General features: G+C 40.7%; 1 protein-coding gene and 1 long non-coding RNA gene across 6 annotated transcripts; one reads left to right on the top strand and one right to left on the bottom strand.

The window, feature by feature from the left end:
- Positions 1 to 7,086: 7,086 nt before the first annotated feature.
- Positions 7,087 to 15,519, bottom strand: LOC117045820. The gene is made up of 3 exons (XR_004426476.1): positions 15,286 to 15,519; positions 13,513 to 13,665; positions 7,087 to 7,138 (listed from the first exon to the last, which is right to left on the bottom strand). It is a non-coding gene; the product is annotated as an uncharacterized LOC117045820 (long non-coding RNA).
- Positions 15,520 to 15,881: 362 nt separating this feature from the next.
- PRDX4 (peroxiredoxin 4) lies at positions 15,882 to 23,260 on the top strand. 5 transcript variants are annotated; one of them, XM_033147253.1, is made up of 8 exons: positions 15,882 to 16,271; positions 18,375 to 18,492; positions 20,246 to 20,362; positions 20,714 to 20,836; positions 21,235 to 21,365; positions 21,714 to 21,748; positions 22,939 to 22,985; positions 23,148 to 23,260. In XM_033147253.1, the coding sequence occupies exons 1-8, from the start codon at positions 16,004 to 16,006 to the stop codon at positions 23,149 to 23,151; spliced, it is 843 nt and encodes a 280-aa protein (XP_033003144.1). In that variant the 5' UTR covers positions 15,882 to 16,003; the 3' UTR covers positions 23,152 to 23,260. The 5 variants fall into 5 exon arrangements, with proteins under 5 accessions (XP_033003144.1, XP_033003147.1, XP_033003145.1 ...); XM_033147254.1 differs by lacking the exon at positions 22,939 to 22,985 and having other exon boundaries at positions 15,884 to 16,271; positions 21,235 to 21,431; XM_033147255.1 differs by lacking the exon at positions 23,148 to 23,260 and having other exon boundaries at positions 15,884 to 16,271; positions 21,235 to 21,431; positions 22,939 to 22,962.
- Positions 23,261 to 23,572: the final 312 nt, after the last annotated feature.

Raw genomic sequence — 23,572 nt, 5'->3', positions numbered from 1 at the left:
TAGCAGGTACTCCAAACTTCAAGTATCTAACCTCACCGTTCTTTGACTAATGTAAGCCTGAGGTCCTCCATGACATTGCTTTGATTACGACAGCAGGCCATTCAACAGATTTATTCTAGAAATATTTAAGGAGCTTGCTAACATCTGTTCTAAAATCACTGAGTGTTTCGCTCTTATTTATTTCATTATATGCTCCTTTGTCTGGCCATCTGTGCTGCTTTGATAATAGTAACTCAAGCTGATGTTATGTAGTTCAGTAAATCTTCCACTCTGCAGACTTTCCCCTTATGCCAGGTACATTAAAGAATCCGCCGTCTTCTTCTTCTTCTTTTTCTAGTCATGACTCATTCTCTATTGTCAAAGGACCCTGATCATTTTCTTTACTTTTTGCGCAGATACTGTATAACGTGGCGAATTAATTTTAATTCTCTTCGTAATAAAAGCATCTTAAAAGCTGAGTGGCAAACAAAACGTTTACATGGTATTAAATAGATCCCTAGTGATAGAGATGGAACCATCTTCTGTAATGTTGTCCACAAAGAGAGGTACCATTCAGTTTGTACGCTGGAAAGTTCTTTGGGTGGGTGAGTGGGGGGGGTGTTTCAGCACATAACTATTTTTCCCTCTTGAAACTTATATTTTCAGGAGCATCTTCTTATCCATCTTATGGAACTTGGTTTTTACAAATCAAATCAATCCATGTACCTTAATTCATCTACCCTTTTTCATCCCCTATTTCTAACTGACTCAAAGGGTGCGGGGAGGTGACTGAACTACCGCACTGCAAGTACCTTTGTAAAGGGTTCTTAAGGATTATTTCAATTATTATCTGGCATGAGATATGAATAGGCTGAGATGGTTTCTTTTAAAAGTGACAAAAGCGTAACAAATGATGGATCAAGATTGATTACTTGGAGGGTCAATTCACTAAAAATGGCTTGTGTGTCTCAGTGTGACAAGAGAGACATGCTTCTATTTTATTGTAGTTCTTTTTTTCTGCTTAGAAGTCAGACTGCTCTCCACACAACCTTTCTGGAAGGACATTCAGTCTGTACCTCTGATTCGTACCTCAGGAAAACAGCAGAACAGTCCGTCACCTGAAGTTTGGGTGGTGCCGTTGAGGCGACTGCAACCTTCCTGTCTTGCACATCACATTGAATACCAAGGACCCATTCCTTAGGGACAGGAAAAGTTATAAACAAAAATGCATACCTTTGTCATTGACTCTTCAATGAAGAAAAATGAACTGAGCTACATATTTCTGTCTAAGGCAGACTGGCATGTTGTTGCTGTTTTACTGGTGCATTCTGCAACATGTCATGGCTGCAATAATTGTTTGCTGGTGGTGGGTTTAGACTGAACCATACACATGCCATTCCACTTTGTTAGTTGTTCTGCGATGCTTACCCAGTGTAAGCATATTATTGCTATCTGGAGGGGCACTCTTGCACTCCCAAGCAACAAAAGTGGGACAAGCAACAACAACAAACTGGTATAAAAAATTACAGGGTTTCAGCAGGAAGCAACGGGACATACAACAATTGGAAACAGAGCCATGGGTCTGTCATAAACAGTATGGAAAACAAGATCACCCTGGACCTTCATTTTGTTATGAGGCAGTGCACATCCTTTTTTCTACCATTATTTTAACTGCAGTATGTGACACTAATAAAAAAAGCTATTTCCAGATTTATTATCACTATTCAGTTATACATCTAATGCTTAGTAAAGCTTGCATAAGCAAAGTTTAATATGCTCATTCAGTCAAGCTGCTTTCCCATTAGAAATTCAAATCTTTATGTCTTTGCCTCCTTTAAGCAGATTGAATCAAGAACTATTACTACCCAGGATTTCACTTCCCAAAACACATCATTCCAAATCAATGAATACCATTCTGCATATTAGAACGCTGCTCAAACAGGACTATTAAGGGCACTTAGAACTAGATCAAATTGTATGCTTTTATAATGTAGTAATACAAGTACAGACATGTTAGCACTGCAAATGTTTTTATCACTTTTCAAAATCAGCACTTTTCCAATAATTCGGTGAAAAAATTTTGGTCAAAAAGTAGTATTTAGAATGGATAGAAGAACACATTGACTTTGTCCAGAAAAAGAAGCTGTGAATTAATTTTCCTGTCACGTTGCAGTAACATAATTACACAAATATAAAATAATCAGGAATCTTTTGGCTTTCTTGGACTATGAACATTGGCACCTGAAATCATTGTTTTGAGTAAATACTTGCACTTTGGCTTGCAGCATTGCACCAGTCCACCAAGGAGGATCCTTCATTTTGTTGGAAGGCACTGGATTTTGCTTGATGTGACTGTTTTCCTGTTCTCCTCTACCGTGTACACTGAGAGATGAGGAACTTTAAATGCCTGAAGGCCACTTTTCCTCACAGGTGACCATCTGAAGGCTGCCTGCCTGTGGTGGGGCCAGAAGCAAAAAGTGAGTGGGGCTGGAGGCAAAGTGGGTGGAGCAATTATTATCATTATTTATTAAATGTAATGGTTGCTTTTTTGCCATTGTAGCTCAAAGCAATTTTCAGTATCTTAAGCAAAAAACAAATGCATACATATAGTTAAACCAGTATTTTATTTTATTTTTAAAAACCTCTTAAAGACAATTATATTATTTAAAAAAACTAGGTAAAAACATCACACATTAAAAAGGCCATAGATAATTAAAAGTCAAAGGCCTGATGGAAAAGGAAGATTTTTGCCTTGTGCCTGAAGATATGTAATAAAATAATAATAATAATAATAATAATAATAATAATAATAATAATAATAGTGCCTGGTGAGCTTCCCTGGGGAGAGCATTCCGCAAGTGAGGAACCACCACTGAAAAGGCCCAACCTCCCATGGAGAGGGCAAATGAAGAAGTGCAATAAATGTGACTCCCTCCTAGCTTGGCCATGTGTAGAGACAGGTCACGTGACATGAGTGCCACACACTATGATCTGAATGTATAATAAAACTTCCTCTATACTAGTAGCTACTACTAAGACTCTCTTCGAGGGAGAGTAAGAAATTCAGTGTCTGAGTAGACTTTCTTTTGAATCCCAACCATTCTGTTTATTTATTTTATAATTTAGAAACCACTTAATATGATGGTTTCTAATTATTGTATAATAGAGATACAGCATACATCACAAAATCATTCAAAATAAAGCTGTCTTGTGTTTCACTGGCTTGTATGTTCCATACAGTCAAAATGACACACAGACTGTAGTTCTGTGAATATTTATTTGGGGGTTACTCTGAATGAAATCAATGGGATTTACATCTGAGTAAATTAGGAGGATTTACATCTTACATATGCAGGATCACATTTTTTTAAGAGTATGTGTTATATTTAGGCTTAAGTCTAGATTCATCTTTTTCTTATGTATCTTGTTCTTTTCAGTCTCATGTACTTTTGACCAGATTTTTTGTTTTCTCCTGATGTTGTCAGAAAGTGAAAGTATTGCTAGAGATCAGTGTTCCTCACTGTATGTGTAGACTTGGTTTCCTTCAGGCTTTTTAAAAAATCCATTCTAAAAGTCCAGGATAATTTCTGTAGCAAGGCAAAGTCTGAGTGTCTGCTGAGACAAGATAAGGGTAAGTAATGGGTAGCTCTTTCTATCTTGTAAAGCTTTGGGTAAAACCTACACTTCATTTCCCTTCTGGAAATACAAACAGAGGTTTCCGCTTTTTCAGGCAAATTAATTTGGTTTGAAACAGTGGCGCCTTACCTACTCAATGCAGTTGACTAAAATCTCTGGCAAAGGTAATAACAGAAGGTAGTCCACTGCACTATTTTAATGCCAAATTTATACTACAGTCATAAACATTTCAGTTTGATGTAAAGGTTTTGCTCATTTGTCATGGTTCAGGATACATTATTCACACACAGAAGTCTGCTAACAGACTGGCTATACAGCTAAAGAATATAAATGATTTTCAGATGCATGAATAATCATGTTCACTTGCCATTGGTGTCACTTGCCAGCGTTCTCACATGAAGGGGAAAGTTGCCATTAGCCACTCACAGCAAAAGGGCCATTTGTGTTCATTTATCTATTACCTCCACAATCCCAGTCACCAGGATAATGTATGGAAACTTACCAAAAAAAACCAACATCAGCCACTATACATGTGCTCTCACAGTTTTTGGGTTGCTCCCTTCCCAGATGTTTCAAGTGTGGGAGATTAGCAGCTAAACCTAACAAATGCATATTCTTGCTAGTTAACGTGAGAAGGGTCTAAGTCCACAGAGCTGATAGGCCAGGCATCCCCAAACTTGGCTCTCCAGATGTTTTGGGACTACAGTTCCCATCATCCCTGACCACTGGTCCTGTTAGCTAGGGATGATGGGAGTTGTAGTCCCAAAACTTCAGGAGGGCCGAGTTTGGGGGTACCTGTGATAGGCCATAGAAAGACAATTGGTAGAAAGGGTTCTGTGTGGTGTCATTTCCCCTCTTCTGGAGAGGAAGGAGCATATAGTACTTCCTGTTCCTCTCTCTCTTCCTGTGACCTGCCTGCCATAGGGGCAGATGTGCTCTGAAGCTGGTTATACTGTGAATGTAAGTATTTTGTCTTCATAGTTTTTATTGCTGCCTTTGCTGTGAACCAATGCAAGATAAATAGATCATATTTTTATACTTACTTCCCAGGTTGTTGTCTGAATCTTTATTAAGTGGAGTAAGAAAGGGGAGCCAGCTTACTTCATAGCTGGACTTGCTCAAAACAAGACTCTACAGCCTAATTCCTATTCTTTTAATTTTGCTGCTAAGAATTGGATTTTGAAACTCTGTTTAACCAACACACATGGGCACCTGGAGGGATAAATTGCAATTAATATATCCTCTCCTGACCAATTAAAATGCATCCCACGCCAACCACTTAATATTTAAAATGTCCCAGATGGTGGCTTTTGGTTTGTCTCCTTTGGTTTCCCTTCTTTCTTTTCTGGCCACCTTTGCTCCCTCTGCCTGTTCTAGGAAATATGCAATCTTACCTCTTTTTCCTTCTTCAGATTCCACATACCTCTAATCTAGTCACACCCTTCTGAAATAATCATTGGATAATCACATAACACAGATAGATCAAAGTACTGCTTTAGCTTGCCCTAGGGTTAGGGCATGCCCAATGCAATTTTTCAACTATGTTTCTTTGGCCTTCAGATATTTTCTGCCACCCTATGCCACATCACTTTAGAAAGTCTCCTTAGGCTGGATGTAGACATGCTGCAAAAGAAGACTGGAATGTTATGGAAGAGTTTGAAGGCAGTGGAATGGATTATAATCACATTTTTCAATGTTTCCAATGTAAAAACAACTCCGTTAGTAAAAAAAAATGTTCTCAGCAGAGAAAGAGTTTGGCTAGAGCCATTCTTCCTGGTGTGCAATGTTTTTATTTTATTTTATTTTCAGGGAGTTTTTATATCAGGGGTGGGGAAACTGTGCTTCTCCAGATGTTGTTGGAGTCCCACTCCCATCATCCATGGCTATTAGCTCTACTGGCTGGAACTGATGGGTGCTGGAGGGCCACAGGTTCCCCACTCCCATCATATCTTGGAAAACATTATAAAAATGGTGCTTTAAGTGTGGTTGATTTTATCACCTCATCTTCCTTCCCCCTCATTCTGCTGCATTTGCAACTGTGTCTCATGTTGCAAAAGAAGTTTGCTATGTTGCATTCGGCAGGGACAGGGATGGGGGAGAAATTTAGTTCAGTTTGCATTTAAAGGCAAGACTACTTAATCCAAACTTCCCAAAACAATTTGCAAACCAAAATAAAGGCATCCTTCAAAAGTTACACATCTTTGGATTTTGTAATGTCATTCTCAAGTCAAGTGCTGTAGATGTATATACTAAGGTAAAGTGTTCATTAAAAAATTAGATTAGTGAAAACAGCATACAAAAAGCAATAAATAAGAGGAAATTGCTTGCTTGTATATAAAGCTATTTTGCATACAAAAAAATGAGTATGAGAGAAGAAATTTGCACTAAAATGTGGATAAATTTTCATGAGGACTTTAAAAAAACTGATTTGAGAATGTGGAAAACTGAACTTAAGACCATTTGCACAATTTTTTTTATCATGACTGGCAATGGCTCGCTGTCCAGAGTTTTAGGCAGGACTCTTTCCCACCTCTACCTGAAGATGCCTGGGAATGAACCTGGGCCTTCTGCATGCCAGGCCAAAGCTCTACCCCTGAGTTACAACTATTCCTTGATATACTGTATGAAAGGTCCCTTTGGCCCTCCAGATGTTGCTAAACTACAACACACATCAACTTCAGCAAGCATGGCCAAAAGGATTAAAGGACCAAAAGTTCACACCACCTGCTGTATAAGAAACACACACATACAAAACCCTTAAGAGTGCAGAAGTCATTCATTTATTTCATTTATTTATATAGCCGTATCCTTCTTTTTTTTGCTCCAAATGGAGTCTGCAAAACAGGCTGTAAACAGAACAAAACAATAGCATTGATTTAAAACCACAAGTAATTTGTTTAAAAACAAAACTATATAAAAAGCATTTCTAAACAAGGCTGTTTCCCTGAAGGTTAGGAGAGAAGGCCAGAACAAACCTCTTGAGGAAGATTCCAGACCTTAGGAGCCACCACTGGGAAGCCTTGTCCCCCATAACCAACAAGCACACCTCAGACAGCATTGAGGTGTGATCCAGAGTCTCCTCCGAAGATCTTAATAGATAGAGACATGTAGGAGCAACCAGGCCTTTAGGTATTCCAGACGCAAATCACTTAGCTTTGCAATGGCTCCTTCTGTGTTTCTGAGCAGAATTCAAAGTAACACTTATTGTCTTTAAACGTTAAAGACTACCAGTAGAACTTTGATTTGGGCTGAGAAACGCACCAGGACGCAAAGCAGATTAAATAGCAATGGAGTCAAATGCTCTGAATAACAACACACACACACCACATATCAACAGTCTGGCAGCGGCATTCTGAACCAGCTATAGTTTTCAGATCTTCAAAGGCAGCTCCACCTAGAGCATATTGTAACAGAACAACACAGTTGTTATGTGGTAGTTTGGATCCAGGCCATTATCTTCATGGGCTTTTGTTTCTGCTGTGAAATCTGCCATCGAGGTACGAAAGTAGGAGAACACTGCCACCTATTGAAAAAATTAATAGTGGTCTGGGTATTGAGGCATCTACATCTTTCCAAAAACAACTCCAACCCACTCCTAAGCCCAAGGGACTTTCAAATAGTTACACTGATCCTTGCTTATGTAACGTATATTATTTGACATTCTAACCAATTGTTGCATGTTCCTAGGTGTAAAGCAGCTGTCTAAGATTCAATAAGTCCCTGTTATAAAATCCCACCGCTACCAGGAACTCACTTGGTGTCTTTAGGCAAAGTGTGCTCTCTTTGCTTATGCCCTGGCCCTCTTCATATGCAAGATAGGAATAATAATATTGACCTACCTCTTTGGTTTGTTGCAAGGTTTAGAAACAGGATAATATATGTGGAGTGCCTGCTTAGAAACTCAAAAGCATTGTGCAAATGCTATTATCTGATACTTCCAATTGGAGTCAAGAGCATGTCCAATGCACACACAAGCCCACAGGTGGGCATTTCGTAAATGAAAGATCTTTCTAGTAGCACCTTAGAGACCAACTGAGTTTGTTCCTGGTATGAGCTTTCGTGTGCATGCACACTTCTTCAGATACACTGAAACAGAAGTCACCAGATCCTTAAATATAGTGGGGGAGTGGGGAGGGGTATTACTAAGAAGGGTAGTGGGAATGGGTGAAAGGCTGATAAGTGTGGAAAACCTGATGACGACTCTAAACGGCTGCAATTAGTCTTGCAGGAAAAGGCAAGGGGTGAGATGGCTAAAGATAGCTTTGTTATGTATAATGAGATAAGAATCCAATGTCTTTGTTCAAACCAGGTTTCTCCATGGTTTTAAGTTTGGTGATTAGTTGCAATTCAGCCACTTCTCTTTCCAGTCTATTTCTGAAATTTCTTTGTATTAAGACAGCTACTTTGAGATCTTTTATAGAATGTCCTGGGAGATTGAAGTGTTCTCCTACTGGTTTCTCTGTCTTGTGATTCCTGATATCAGATTTATGTCCATTTATCCTTTGGCGTAGGGTTTGGCCTGTTTGTCCAATATAGAGAGCTGAAGGGCACTGTTGGCATTTGATTGCATACACAATGTTGGAAGATGAGCAATTAAATAGTCCTGAGATGGTGTGTTTGATGTTGTTGGGACCAGTAATGGTGTTATCCGGGTTTATGTGGCAGCAAAGTTGGCATCTGGGTTTATTGCAGGCTCTGGTACCAGTGTCCATGTTGAGTCCTGTTTTTGTATTATTGTGGGTGAGGAGCTGTTTGAGGTTGGGTGGCTGTTTGTAGGCGATGAAGGGTCTTCCTCCCAGAGCTTGAGAAAGAGAACTGTCATTGTCTAGGAGAGGTTGTAGATCCCTGATGATGCGTTGTACTGTTTTAACTTGGGAGCTGTATGTGATGACTAGTGGTGTTCTGTTATTTTCTTTTTTGGGTCTGTCTTGCAGCAAGTTCTCTCTGGGTATCAGTCTGGCTCTGTCGATCTGTTGTTTAACTTCATCAGGTGGATATTTTAGTTCTAAAAAGGTTTGCTGTAGATCTCTTAGGTGAGAGTCTCTGTCTGTAGAGTTGGAACAGATGCGGCTGTAACGTAGGGCCTGGCTATATACAATGGATTGTTTGGTATGTTTGGGATGGTAGCTAGAAGCATGTAGATATGTTTGTCGGTCAGTTGGTTTACGGTATAAGGTGGTGTCTATGTGTCCATCCTGTATTTTTATAGTAGTGTCCAAAAAGTGTATTTCTTGCATAGATTGGTTCATAGTTAGGTTGATGGTGGGGTGAAAGTCATTGAATGTCTTGTGGAAGGTGTCCAGGGTCTGTTGACCATGTGTCCAGTGAGATCTTTTATAGAATGTCCTGGGAGATTGAAGTGTTCTCCTACTGGTTTCTCTGTCTTGTGATTCCTGATATCAGATTTATGTCCATTTATCCTTTGGCGTAGGGTTTGGCCTGTTTGTCCAATATAGAGAGCTGAAGGGCACTGTTGGCATTTGATTGCATACACAATGTTGGAAGATGAGCAATTAAATAGTCCTGAGATGGTGTGTTTGATGTTGTTGGGACCAGTAATGGTGTTATCCGGGTTTATGTGGCAGCAAAGTTGGCATCTGGGTTTATTGCAGGCTCTGGTACCAGTGTCCATGTTGAGTCCTGTTTTTGTATTATTGTGGGTGAGGAGCTGTTTGAGGTTGGGTGGCTGTTTGTAGGCGATGAAGGGTCTTCCTCCCAGAGCTTGAGAAAGAGAACTGTCATTGTCTAGGAGAGGTTGTAGATCCCTGATGATGCGTTGTACTGTTTTAACTTGGGAGCTGTATGTGATGACTAGTGGTGTTCTGTTATTTTCTTTTTTGGGTCTGTCTTGCAGCAAGTTCTCTCTGGGTATCAGTCTGGCTCTGTCGATCTGTTGTTTAACTTCATCAGGTGGATATTTTAGTTCTAAAAAGGTTTGCTGTAGATCTCTTAGGTGAGAGTCTCTGTCTGTAGAGTTGGAACAGATGCGGCTGTAACGTAGGGCCTGGCTATATACAATGGATTGTTTGGTATGTTTGGGATGGTAGCTAGAAGCATGTAGATATGTTTGTCGGTCAGTTGGTTTACGGTATAAGGTGGTGTCTATGTGTCCATCCTGTATTTTTATAGTAGTGTCCAAAAAGTGTATTTCTTGCATAGATTGGTTCATAGTTAGGTTGATGGTGGGGTGAAAGTCATTGAATGTCTTGTGTCAACAGACCCTGGACACCTTCCACAAGACATTCAATGACTTTCACCCCACCATCAACCTAACTATGAACCAATCTATGCAAGAAATACACTTTTTGGACACTACTATAAAAATACAGGATGGACACATAGACACCACCTTATACCGTAAACCAACTGACCGACAAACATATCTACATGCTTCTAGCTACCATCCCAAACATACCAAACAATCCATTGTATATAGCCAGGCCCTACGTTACAGCCGCATCTGTTCCAACTCTACAGACAGAGACTCTCACCTAAGAGATCTACAGCAAACCTTTTTAGAACTAAAATATCCACCTGATGAAGTTAAACAACAGATCGACAGAGCCAGACTGATACCCAGAGAGAACTTGCTGCAAGACAGACCCAAAAAAGAAAATAACAGAACACCACTAGTCATCACATACAGCTCCCAAGTTAAAACAGTACAACGCATCATCAGGGATCTACAACCTCTCCTAGACAATGACAGTTCTCTTTCTCAAGCTCTGGGAGGAAGACCCTTCATCGCCTACAAACAGCCACCCAACCTCAAACAGCTCCTCACCCACAATAATACAAAAACAGGACTCAACATGGACACTGGTACCAGAGCCTGCAATAAACCCAGATGCCAACTTTGCTGCCACATAAACCCGGATAACACCATTACTGGTCCCAACAACATCAAACACACCATCTCAGGACTATTTAATTGCTCATCTTCCAACATTGTGTATGCAATCAAATGCCAACAGTGCCCTTCAGCTCTCTATATTGGACAAACAGGCCAAACCCTACGCCAAAGGATAAATGGACATAAATCTGATATCAGGAATCACAAGACAGAGAAACCAGTAGGAGAACACTTCAATCTCCCAGGACATTCTATAAAAGATCTCAAAGTAGCTGTCTTAATACAAAGAAATTTCAGAAATAGACTGGAAAGAGAAGTGGCTGAATTGCAACTAATCACCAAACTTAAAACCATGGAGAAACCTGGTTTGAACAAAGACATTGGATTCTTATCTCATTATACATAACAAAGCTATCTTTAGCCATCTCACCCCTTGCCTTTTCCTGCAAGACTAATTGCAGCCGTTTAGAGTCGTCATCAGGTTTTCCACACTTATCAGCCTTTCACCCATTCCCACTACCCTTCTTAGTAATACCCCTCCCCACTCCCCCACTATATTTAAGGATCTGGTGACTTCTGTTTCAGTGTATCTGAAGAAGTGTGCAGGCACACGAAAGCTCATACCAGGAACAAACTCAGTTGGTCTCTAAGGTGCTACTAGAAAGAATTTTCGATTTTGTTTTGTAAATGAAAGAGATATTTTCAGACACATGCATATAGATGCATGTGCTATGAATTCAGTTCAGAATTATAGACTCAGAGCTAATTTTGACAGATTAATTTGACAAATTTGAGAAGTGGCAGTCAAATATTGGGAGGTCTGTTAAATCTACTCTGCGGAAACTATAGCTATAGATAGATATACACAGACAAATGCCACACTGGCAGTTTAGCAAAGAATTGCCTTTTCCCCACTCCCCTTTTACGGAGAAACCAGATACTATTACTGCCAGATGGTTGCACTCTGAAGTTTCTATTTCCCCCACCCAACGTGATTTGTGGGGACTTTCCCTTCTGAATCTGATACTGCATTGTTTTATTTTGAACTGGTGTTCCATTTTTAAATTTTTTAATTATGGTTATATTTTTACCAATTTCTTCTCATTGATTTTTTTTTTTACTTTTCATTTTTATATAATGAAATAGTACTCTTTTGCTTTATAAATTCAGAAAGAAAGAAAAATCTGCATTAAAGTGCACTTCATGGAAACAATAACTAATATTAATAGGCAATGAAGGTGACTGTTCCAGGTGTAATTAACAGGCTATTCATCAGTAATCTCAAAGCCACATTGAACAGAAAGCAATAAAAGGGATAGGGAGCTTTTGAAAAGGACCTAAACTGAAGAAGACAGACTTCTGAGTAAGCATTATTTAAGGATCTTAGTCATGGGGAAGGATTGCTAGATATGTGTGGAACCACTACTTCAATGTCATCTCCAACTGATTGCAGGAAGCAATGCCTCAGCAGTGCTAAAGAGATATATTATGAATAGACGGAACTATAGTTTTAAAATAACTACTTAATGTTCATTTCCCCCCAAGGTGTATTGAACAGGTACATCATAAGTCTGATAAACTAAACAGCTTTGTGAATCACATTCAGCTGAATCATGACCAAATTTATACTGTATAGAAAAGTACACTTACTTTCAGCACCCAAAAGATGGAAAGCAGCCACCAGAACAAGCATGTCTAAGCAGATGATAATAAACTGACACCATTGTTCAATCAGCCCATGTTTTCATTGGTTTAACTAATTGATATTGCCAGAAGTTGCTTCCAGGCAGGAATGTAAAAGCAAAAGCTGCTCAGGAAGCCGAATCTTTATGTGTGCAGAATTCCTTTCTACAGGCGCTTTGCAGTCCCTGCACATGACTCTACCCACCAGTCTGCCTTAGTGAGAGCCAAAACATTTCACTTTTTCAATTAGTAATTTTCATCATGTTCATTCTATTGAGCATAACGCCACTTTCGAAACCACATTTCTTTTTGTTCCCTGGTAAAAAATTCCCTCTCCCTCTGCTTTATAGATTTTCTCTCATACATGACAGCCAGTGCCATATATTTGTTGAAATGCCCTTTTCAGTTTGAGAAGATAAAAGGAGCTAGCTAGCAATTTCAGCAGAATATTGTTAAATATCAGTGAGTGCCTCCAATAAATGGCAATGAATGCCATGTTGCAGTCCAAATATTACATTTGGCATAATATTTTCCATATTGCAAAAAAAGATATTGGAAATGTTTCATTGTATAGTGCACTTAAAACACACTTTAAATGTTGTATTTGCAGCTGTATAACTGAGTCCCTTGTCTACACACATTAGGGAGATGCACATATGCAGGAGGAAGAGTGGTCAGATCATTAGTTCAGTCACTGTGTACAAGGCAGTTTACATATATATTATACTTGTACCAGGGGGAATTAGCAATCACAGAGTCAAGGAAGATATATTACAAAAATGGAAGATTGATTGCTATGCAGTTTGTCAAAGAAACAAAATACTGGCAGTATTTAAATTTGACCTTTGGATAGTGGTAAGAAGACCCCAATGCCAGTTACAGAGAGGAGAAGGCAATTACTACCAGACTGGCATGCATAGAGCTGTATTAGGTTAAAGAGGGAAGTTCAATGCAAATACTCCTATCTGTGGGCTTGGAGTACTGGGCTCTGAGAGCAAAATGAGGAACCATCTGTAAGACTTGGGTATTTGCTGCCTATGCCCTCATCTGGTCAGGTGAAGTGATGGGATGTCCTAGACAAAGTGACATACGCTGCTTTGCGTATAAAGAATGTAGGCACATTTGTTTGGGCACGGACAAGCAATTGCCTTGCTTTGGTGCCCATCCTGTGTCTATAAAGGCTGGGAGGCCTAGCAGGCTGCTTTGCTGCTAAGTCTACATCTTCTTTAATAAAGCACTAGAATTGGCCATTTGGATGTTTTTAACATCCTTATTTGGTATCCCGGTACCCAACCCCTCCCCCGAGCCCTCCTTTGGGCCTGCAGTTCAGAACAGAGAGCAAGTGAAGTGAAAATTAATACCTTGACTGTTCCAAGATGGGAAAAGTGGAGCAGCTCTTCTTCAGAGGGTTGCAGTAAATCAGTAAGCTGTCTTTGTGTTAGGACACTGGGGGTTTTGCCATTCCTCACAAATCCTTGGCAATCAGACACTCTGGCTCTTAAAGATAGCTCTTGCTGTCAACAAACAACCAGAGAAAAGGCAATGATAGGAGGCAAAGGATAGAATGAGCCTTCATAGGTTTCCTTGAGCCCAACATTGCATGAAACTGATCTTGCAATGAATTAATATTTGTTGCTTTTGAGCCTCCACAGAAGCCCTGAGTATAAAAATAACAAATGGAATGGAAGGTAGAAGACACTGAGGACAGAGGTAAGGAAAGGGTGCCAAAATGACTAGAACCGGAACAATCTAAGCTAGGAAAGATACCATGAAAACTAATGTTTTGAAGTTTGATAGCCTGTATTCTAAGCCACATAATAATGGTTTAGCACATACTTGAAAGCAAGTTGCACTGAAACATTGAGACTTGCTTCCATGTCAACATGTTTAGTATCTAATGGATAATTTTATTTTATCCGTTCTAGGGTAAAAATTGCATTTGCATTTTAATCTGTTTTAATTTTGATAGGGCAACCTTCCCTTTCAGTTAATGAATTTATCACCATTCTTTTCCTGCCTGAAATGTCACATGCCTTCAGAAGACATCTCTCCACATTCCTATCCTAAATACCAGCCAGACTGCCCTGTATGTGCCTGCAATACTGCTAGTTCCTTCATGGTTTCCTTCTACTCCCCTATTCTCCTGTGACATTGACAAAGTCAGGGGGAAACCATATCAGATTCACCTGTCCCTCTAGTTTCTATGTTGATTAAAGTATTCCTGTGTGCAACTAGACTGGTGTGCTGTGCATACATAATTTTTGAAGTAGGAAAAAAACTGCCTGCTCTGCTGAGTAGCAACAGTAACAACAGCAGAGAAGTCTCTAAGATGGACATGTGATGCTCTCATAGCCTCCATGAAAGTGCTAAGGTTTCTCCCTCAACATTGTTAGTTTCACAAGAGAGGGAAGAAGGGACATGGTAAAGGGAAATCTGCCTCTATGAAACTCACTTCCATAGAGGAAAACATTCCCAAATATATATAGTTCAATACAAGAAAAATGGTGGGTGGACGGACTATAACTTGAGCTTCAGATACATAACATGTTCACAAGTAGCACAAAAATGCAAGAAGCATGAAATGTAGCTATAAATGCCTTCCTGCACAGTCACCAGTCACTTTAAAAATCAAATACAAGTACTGTACATTTTTTTTTAAAAAAAAGTTGTCTTTCACCAACATAAGGAAAAAGCAGCACCTCTACAACAGGGATGGATCACCTTTTCCAGATTCTGACCTCTCCCACCACCACCCCTCAGGCCATTTTGGCAGGTGCAGAGGGCCCACAGGTGCACAGGGCCCACCTGATGCCATTAGGTGAGGTGTAAACTTCCAAAGGGCTTCCTGTCAGCAAAGTTGTAGGAAGAGGAAAACTCTGTGTGCAGACACAGTTTGACTCCAGACTTTAGCTTGGTCTGCATGAGCTTCATTGGGCATGGCAGAACAGGACTGGCAGCAGTGGAAAGGGGGTGCACACAGGAGTTGGCTGCTGCTGCATTTCACTGAATTCCTGGCTGCCAATTTTTCCAGTAAACAATTGCAAAAAAGTGAAAATGTGTCCTTGATGATTCAGCATAGCGATACCATGTCCTGGATTTCATTTATTGATAATAAATCACTTTTGATTTAGCACCTGTTTCTGGTCAAGTGAATTAGACACTTTGTTAATGAGAAGCTGGGTGCTTCATTGCTTTCACTTTGTGAGAATGCAAATAGGAGCTGCTGCTGTTGTCCTTGTTATGGTAAAACGTTTCTATGCTTCCTTCATGGCCAGCGATTCAGTTCCAAAAAGGAGCAAGCAGCTGTGAATCAGATGTTTTTTAGACATCTGTGTCCTTTCCCAGAGAAAGATTTGGGAATGCAGCTTTTATGATGATTACTCTGGGGGGAAATGCCACAGAAGTAGAAGAATTGACCTGCTGATCGGAATGCGATGCTATGGCTATGCCACATCCGGTGTTGCACTGACACTCATGTCATTGTAAAGCAGGGAATGAGAACCCGTGGCCCTCCAGGCGCTGCTGGGATCCCTTCAGCCCGGGCCAGCATGCCCAACGGTCAGAGGCGCAGCCTGAAGGGCCGCCAAGCTTCCTCCCGCGACGAGGCTGCATTCTGCCTCACAAACTAGGGCGCAGTCAGCGGGACATGCGCAACTGCGCCTCAGCTGAGGACAAGCGGGGAACAGCCGCGAGGGGAAGAGGGCGGGCGCGTCAGTGTCGGCCGTCGGGTCCCGCCCCCAGAAGCAGCCCCGGCTCGCGCGCCTGCCTCTTCCTCCCGCCAGGCCTCGGCGCTGCCATTCTCTTTCCTCCCTTAGCCGGGGGCCAGCGAGTCGTGCGGCTTCCCAGCTCGCCATGGAGACGCCGCGCGTCGGGACACCCACAGAATGCCAGAGGGCGGCGGGGAGCGCGAGGCGCCCGCGACGGTTGGCGAGGCGGCCGTTTGCCGTTGGCGTGCTGCTGGTGCTGGCGGCGATCATGACTGAGGAGGCGGCCACCGCCGAGGCTGCGCAGGGCTCGGGCGACGAGAAGTGCCACTACTACGCGGGGGGCGAGGTGTACCCGGGCGAGGCGTCGCGGGTGCCCGTCCGAGACCACTCGCTGCACCTCAGCAAGGCCAAGAGTAGGTGCCGGAGAGGCCCGGCAAGGGAGGGAAGGAAGGAGCGAGCGGGAAGGCGGGAGGGAGACAAGAGGCGGCTGCCTTGTGGCTTCATCCTTGGCGCCGAGGGAGAAGCCGGGGCGGCGGCGGCGGCCAGGAGGAGCCCCTCAGCCCAGCCTTTCCCCCCTCCTTGGTCCCTCTGCCTTTTTTTTTTTTTTTTTTTACTCTTCGTGATTGTTCATCTCGACGTTGGCATTGTGCAAAGCACAGCAAAGCCCCACACACCCACAGTCCCCGCTCCAGTTTTGTTCCCTTTTGGGGAAGAGAATTTACGGAGGTGGCAAGTGGGGAAAACGCGAGTGCTGCTAAGACGCGCAGGACGTGCCGTGTTGTTTAGAGACGCTGCTGGGAAATTGCGACGGGGGCGGGGGCGGGGAATGATGTCGCTGCCGCAACGTGGCTTCTTGTCGTTGATCAATTGCAGCAGAAAAAAGGGGGAGAGAGAGGGGCCTTCAAAGAAGAAAAGGGATTTGTGGTGGCATAAGCTATTTCGCAGCACATCACGAGAGCTTATTCTGCAATAGGCAAAACAGAATCAAGTGGCCATACAGGCCTCTTAAGTGTTTCTTCTTAAGCTCCCCTTCCAAAAAAGGAACAGCAGGTTAAAGCCAAAAAAGTGCTCTCCTGCAAATTGGGTAAAATTTAAAGGCTTTCCCCCCAGCGCAAATGGCAGAGTGGGAATGGGTTTAAAGGAAAAGAAGCACCTCCCTCTTGTTTCAAATACTGTATTTACTTTCCTTGTAGGTGCACGGTTGATTAGAGGGGTGGTTTTTTGTTTGTTTTTTTGGTAAGGACACGTCAGACAAAGGCTATTGGTTTAAAAGTGCAGAGAGGTTTTTAACAGAAGTTTAAAGCTGCAATCCTACACCTAGCCCCATTGAACACAGTACTTCAGTGAGTAGCCTTGTGTTTTACAGCATTCTGAAATGATAGAGTGGCATTCTGTAGTACAGTACAATAAACTCAATATGCTGTTTTTCAAAAAAGTTTCACCTAAGTATCTCTTGGTAAGAAAACTGCAAGATTGAATAATCTGTCAGATTTCTTGTTTGTTTGTTTTTAGAGAATTTGCAAAGAAGACAAGCTTTGTATCCAATAGTCACTTAGTTCCAAGAGTGGCTTGTCTATTTTTGTAAATAGTCATCATAAACTCACCCAGTAAGAAGGTGCTTTGCGTATATGTCCTTAGGTTGCAATCCTCATTCATATACATATTGTACTTACATTTAATTTAATTCAGTAGGGCTTATGTCTGAGTAGATACCAAGAGAGTTTTGTTAATCAATGGACAGTGATTCTTTAGTTTTCATACTTGGGCTGTAGTTGGGTCCATTTTATATATATATATATATATATATCTCAGTTATGTTTTTCATCAAGTGGTATCTTCAGTGACACCAAGCCTTGTTTACTGTGATTTAGACTGCTACCTTTCACTGTGCCATTGAAAATACTGTAAGATGCAATATATTTTGAATATCAGCTGCTGGGAATCACAACAGAGAGGGTCCCATTTGCAGACTTCCCATATGTGTCTGTCTGGCTACCACTAGAATAGGATGCTGAAGTAGCATCCTTTGGCCTGAATCCAGCTGGTTTCTTCTGATGATATCATACTCTAACCTTGTGAAGTATGAGTTAACAAAAGTTTCGTAGAACCTCAAATCCCAATCTTCAGCACTGCAGTTTAAGTTTCCTAACCCTTTAGCTGCCATTTTTAGTACACACCTTAGTACCAACATATTCCATTCACCCATCCTATGAATTTCCAAATTTGTGCTGGCATCGTTCCAAACATTTGTGTTGGCATATTTGCACACATCACCTGCAAATAAATAAGTGTGCTATGGCATTAGTGTATCTTTGTTGGTACACCAGTTCTCAATAACTTACTGTAAGTCATAAGAACCGCAACTGAAATAATTTTTCCAATATTTGAGTTCTTCCAGCATTGCTTCTTTAAAATGAACATTATATATTTTAATCTATTCAAAGAGAAATATTGCACTTATATACCAGCACAATCAGGCAAAATGAATTAAAGTTCAATGTATCCTTCATTTTTAGTTTCCGAACCAGCACCTTATTGGGAAGGAACAGCAGTCATCAATGGAGAGTTTAAAGAGCTGAAATTAACAGATTTTGAAGGAAAATACCTTGTTTTCTTCTTTTATCCACTTGACTTGTAAGCAAAACACATGAAATATATGTATATTTTCACAATATAATGCTTGCTGATCATAGCAGTCTTTCATTTTAGGCCAAAAAAATTGGTTATCTAACAGGAATAAAGAATTAGAAAATATAAAATTATGAAAGTGGCTATGGAAATCCCACAAATTATAATCCTAAATGTTTTACTGGGGTAATATGGGTGAAATTCACAATGATTCATGGGTGGGGGCATCTGCCCCCCATCAAGTAAATAAATAAAATTACTTAACTAAGTGACCAATTGCATCACAGATAACTCTGTTCTGCTCCCCCCCAATAATTCCTGCCTCCCCCCCCCAAAAAAAAATCCTGACTATGCCCATGCAATGATCATCAATCCTTCTAATTCTGAACTTGGGTGGTCTGATTTTTTTTGGAGTAGGACAACAGGACAGGGCCTCCTAGAGATATGGTAGTAGTCTTTATGCAAGCTGTTAGTTTGTAAAGGGGATAACAGCCCAGCAGGGATTCATGCTCAGGGACCTTACTCGCCAGAAATGTCCCACTATACACAGCAGAGCCCTGTAGCACTATGTAGCAAGCAAAAGCAGCTCACAAAGTGGTGTGGAGCAGGAATGCCAGTTTGCTGGCCACAGGGCCACTGCTATTTACCAAGAGCAGTGAAATGGTGCGGAGGTTGATGTGGTACAGGAACACTAGTAGGAGTGCTGTATTGGCTGCACCCGTGTGCCCCATCACACCAATCTTCCTGCTACTTCGTTCCTCCTGGTGAGTGGCAGCCATCCCACTGCCATTTATCAGGCACTGTGGGTCTGAACCATCCAGCAAATTTGTTTCTGGTTGCATAAAAAGCTTTCAAGAGGGTGGGAAAGACAAGGTGTCTCTTTCCGTTATGGTCTCTAGCAAGTAAATTTCCCCCCTTGGTAATCTTGTTGCTCCTGGAGGCCACTGAACATGCTTAGTCTTCATCCGGCTGTTTAGACTTTTTCTTCTTATAAAAACATGAATACTTCTGTAGGCCTAAGGAGTTTCTGTAAGCATATAAAAATCACAGCCTTGCACCGATTTTGCAGAGATTATCTCAGTAGCCTCCTGAAACCTTCCCCTGTATGTTTAAACCCAAAGCTGCACTATAAGGACAGGATCCCAGCTTGCTGAAGCCCTGAGCAGAATAACTTGTATTAGGGGATGGGGATATACCACAGCATTTTGTTCTGAATCCCCACTTAATAATATGACTTCATTGCTGTCATCATCAGTACCAGAAGATTATATAGTTGATTGATTCTTGAAGTGAGGGACAAATAAGATAGTTTTCTATTAAACATAATAATGTTGAACTTGACTGCTGCTTACAAACTGGAAATAGAATTTTCTATCTAGTGGTGCACTCAAAATATTGGCTGTAGCACCATATAAGTATTTAAGATGTCACATATCAACAGCTATGCAAACACATCACAGAGTATGTAGTTATTCTGGCACTGCAAGATGGTTCAACAAAATACATGCCAAAGATGTTTAGAATAGGATGCTAGAGTTTTAGAAGTTGTAATGGAATAAAACTTATTTTCCTACACTCATCCTTGAATCAGTGACCAATAAAGGCTATAAATGGGCAGGCATAAATAAAAGAAAATAATAAATAGCTGGAAAATAGAGTGCTTTGCAGAAAGCAGTTCATCTCTGTTTTAGTGATTAGTTATAAGTGTAGGGATCTGTTCTTTTTAGAAATTTACATTTCTCTCTCTCTTTAAATTTAGCACATTTGTCTGTCCAACGGAGATCATTGCCTTTAGTGACAGAATTGAAGAATTCAGAGCAATAGGTGCTGAAGTGGTTGCTTGCTCAGTAGACTCGCAGTTCACTCATTTAGCATGGTAAGTCCTTTTCCCCTTTCATTTACACAACTTACTGGTAGCTGTTACATTTTCTGTACAGAGCAGAAATCTTGATTGGAAACTTGGGACTGTTTAAGTAACTGCAGCCATCCCATGAGTATAGCTGCCTGGTTACAGGAGGCCTGTCAATGGCAGGAGGAATGTGTTGTCAAGAAACTTCCATTTCTGGAGAAGTGTACATAGGAGAGGATGAGGGAAATGCAAATACTAGATCAGGTCCATTAAATTCACCACCTATCATGTAGAGTAGATACTGTGAATGATACTAAGTTGATAGTGCAGGTATGGAATAGTTCTCACTGAAGTATTTGGTGATCTTCATTGCTATAGGATTAATACAGCTCGGAAGCAAGGAGGACTGGGACCAATAAAGATACCACTTCTTTCAGATTTGACGCACCAGATCTCAAAAGATTATGGAGTTTACCTAGAGGATCAAGGACATGCTCTTAGGTACAATGTTAACTATTCCATTTCCTTCTCTGTCTGCTGCTCAAATAGTTATAGATTATTGTCATATTTTTTCCTGCATGATGCTATATCAAAATTCTGTTACATTCAACAAAAAACTTTTTAAAAAGTTGCAAGATCAGAATTGCTAATTTTACAACGGGAGTCTATTGGAGAGAAAAACTTGACTAGAACAAGAACACAGTTCTTTAAAGTTGGGTTAACAGTTAGTTATTTTAGTGGATCTGTGACGTGCATAGTTAAATCCCACAGTGAAATAAAATACTGCTTTAAGTGAAGAGTTGGTACAGGTGTTTAGCAGACAGGTGTAATAAATATATACACAGAATGAGCTTATTGATATTTGTTTGCCAATATCTGTTATATTTATGTTTCCACAGAGGCCTGTTCATTATTGATGGCAAGAAAAATCTTCGACAAATCACAATGAATGATCTTCCTGTTGGCAGATCTGTAGATGAGACTCTTCGTCTAGTACAAGCATTCCAGTATACTGATGAACATGGAGAAGGTATTTCCTGCATGGTTAAACATTCAGTTGCCTACACAGAAAAGAAAGATTTCTTCTAGATAGCAAGTAAGAAAGCCGAGACTGTTAGATATTTTGGCAAATTACTGTTGGTCTTAACATTTCTAGTAATCTTCAATACTATAATACCTGGTTCCTGGTATTAGCTGTAAAACTAATTGAAAAGTTCTGTCTATGATTAAATCCTACTTCGTTCAGCTACCTCATCATAGATAGATTTGCACTTGCAGAAAATGAATTATTTCTTTCATGTTCCACAGAACAAAAGGAATAGGAATGCAGGGTTATTTTTAACCATGAGCTTAATGTCTCCTTTCATTGTCTTCTTAGTTTGCCCTGCTGGTTGGAGACCAGGCAGTGAAACAGTAAGTTGGTGTTTATAAATATAATTGGAACATAGTTTTTTTTTTTTTTTTTTGAATGCTCCATTTGAATCTTCTCCATTTTATCTTATGTCATGTGGAGAATTTTATCAGCAGGCGACAAGCAATGTATGGGCACTTTGAATGCCATTTGAAACCTTGCCTTTTACTTCTTCATCTTATCTCTATCAGCTTTTCCAGCATGCTTTTGTTGCTAAGATTTTACACAGTGCAGGAAAAATCAATACTAATTATTTCCTTAAGGTGCTTGCATGTTAGATAACTAGTATTTTTGCATTCTTAACTTATATCAGTACCTTAACTTATAACAGTATCTTCATTGGTCAATAATTTCCCAGTCTCCAAGTACATCCACTTAGGCTACAGTCTTATGCACGTTTAGCATGGAATAAGTCCCATTAAATTCAATTGGAGTTAATTTTGAGTAGGTATGCCCAGGGCTGCACTCTTTATAAACATTTTGTAGAAGTATTTGCCATTTATTTCTACATTATAGACTTTCAGAGTAAAGAAACATCAAAGTTGAGGATATTAATCTGAGTTTTTTGGCCAGTGACTTTACAAGTGCAGCAATGGAATAACATGTGGTTTATCACAAGTGTGATTGTAGACAGGTCACAAAGAACACTGCATGTGTTCTCAAGACAATTCTACATCCCTACAGTAGTTTGTTTTAACCAGACATGTTACTGAAAGACACAGATGATTGCAGTCTGCCTCCCCCCTTATGATTTTGGGAGCATTAGGTGAAAATTGGTACCAGAAAAATCAGCGGTGCTTATCAGTGCAATCCTATGCTCACATTATGATTGGGGTGTATGTGTCACCATATCCAGTGTGAGGGGAAGAACACAGTCACAAAATACAAAATCCACACAAGCAAGAAGCATTGTCAAAGTTCTCAGACACATTTCAGACAAGCAAAAAGGCTTGTTAGAGAGCAGGGCCAGTGAAGGGAAAGGGAAAGATAAGACGCATGGAGGGCTAAGACTACCCACCCTTGGTTTACCATATCTGAACTGGTGTAACTAGTTTTTACCAGGAAATGTGTGTGTTGAGCAGCAGGAGAGGTAGGGCACATGAGTCTGTAGGGTACACTGTATTATCAAACTGTTGTGACATGAAAACAGGAATACACTTAATAGCTGTAGCCATGCCTTCTGCATGTTTAGATCAAACCTGAAGATGCTATGAGAATGTGGTGGCCAAGAGAAGATTTGTAAGTACCGTTGGGTATTTGAGTACCTGTGTTACCTTGGGGAAATCATTGGAGGAGGATGATCCAATCATCAGCACAGGACTTAGTTCACTTTATACAGCAGATATGTAACAAACATTAGACTATTTGGGTTTTGATTATGACTTTTTTCTCCTTATCCAGATAATTCCAGATCCTGCAGGAAAACTGAAGTATTTTGGTAAAGTGAACTGACTGCTTTATTCTACAATTCACAGCTAAGAATCTGCCAATAAAAGTTCCACTGATTTTGATAATTGCTTGCATGTTGCTTCTTGGTAGAATTGTACAGGGTTTCGTTCAGATGTGTGTATAAGGCTCCTTGTTCTACTAAAGTAGAATAGCAGTGAAGCAGTGCTAAAATATTACCATGTAAAATTACTTTCACTGTTAGAAGTCTCATGCTGCTAAAGGTAAAGGGACCCCTGACCATTAGGTCCAGTCATGTCCGACTCTGGGGTTGCGGCGCTCATCTCGTGTTACTGGCCGAGGGAGCTGCCGTACAGCTTCCGGGTCATGTGGCCAGCATGACTAAGCCGCTTCTGGCGAACCAGAGCAGCGCACGGAAA

The sequence above is a fragment of the Lacerta agilis genome, chromosome 4 (genome assembly GCF_009819535.1).
Source record: "Lacerta agilis isolate rLacAgi1 chromosome 4, rLacAgi1.pri, whole genome shotgun sequence".
Taxonomy (NCBI): domain Eukaryota; kingdom Metazoa; phylum Chordata; class Lepidosauria; order Squamata; family Lacertidae; genus Lacerta; species Lacerta agilis.
Note: the sequence above shows the minus strand (reverse complement) of the source record. Positions and strands in the feature narration are given on the sequence as shown.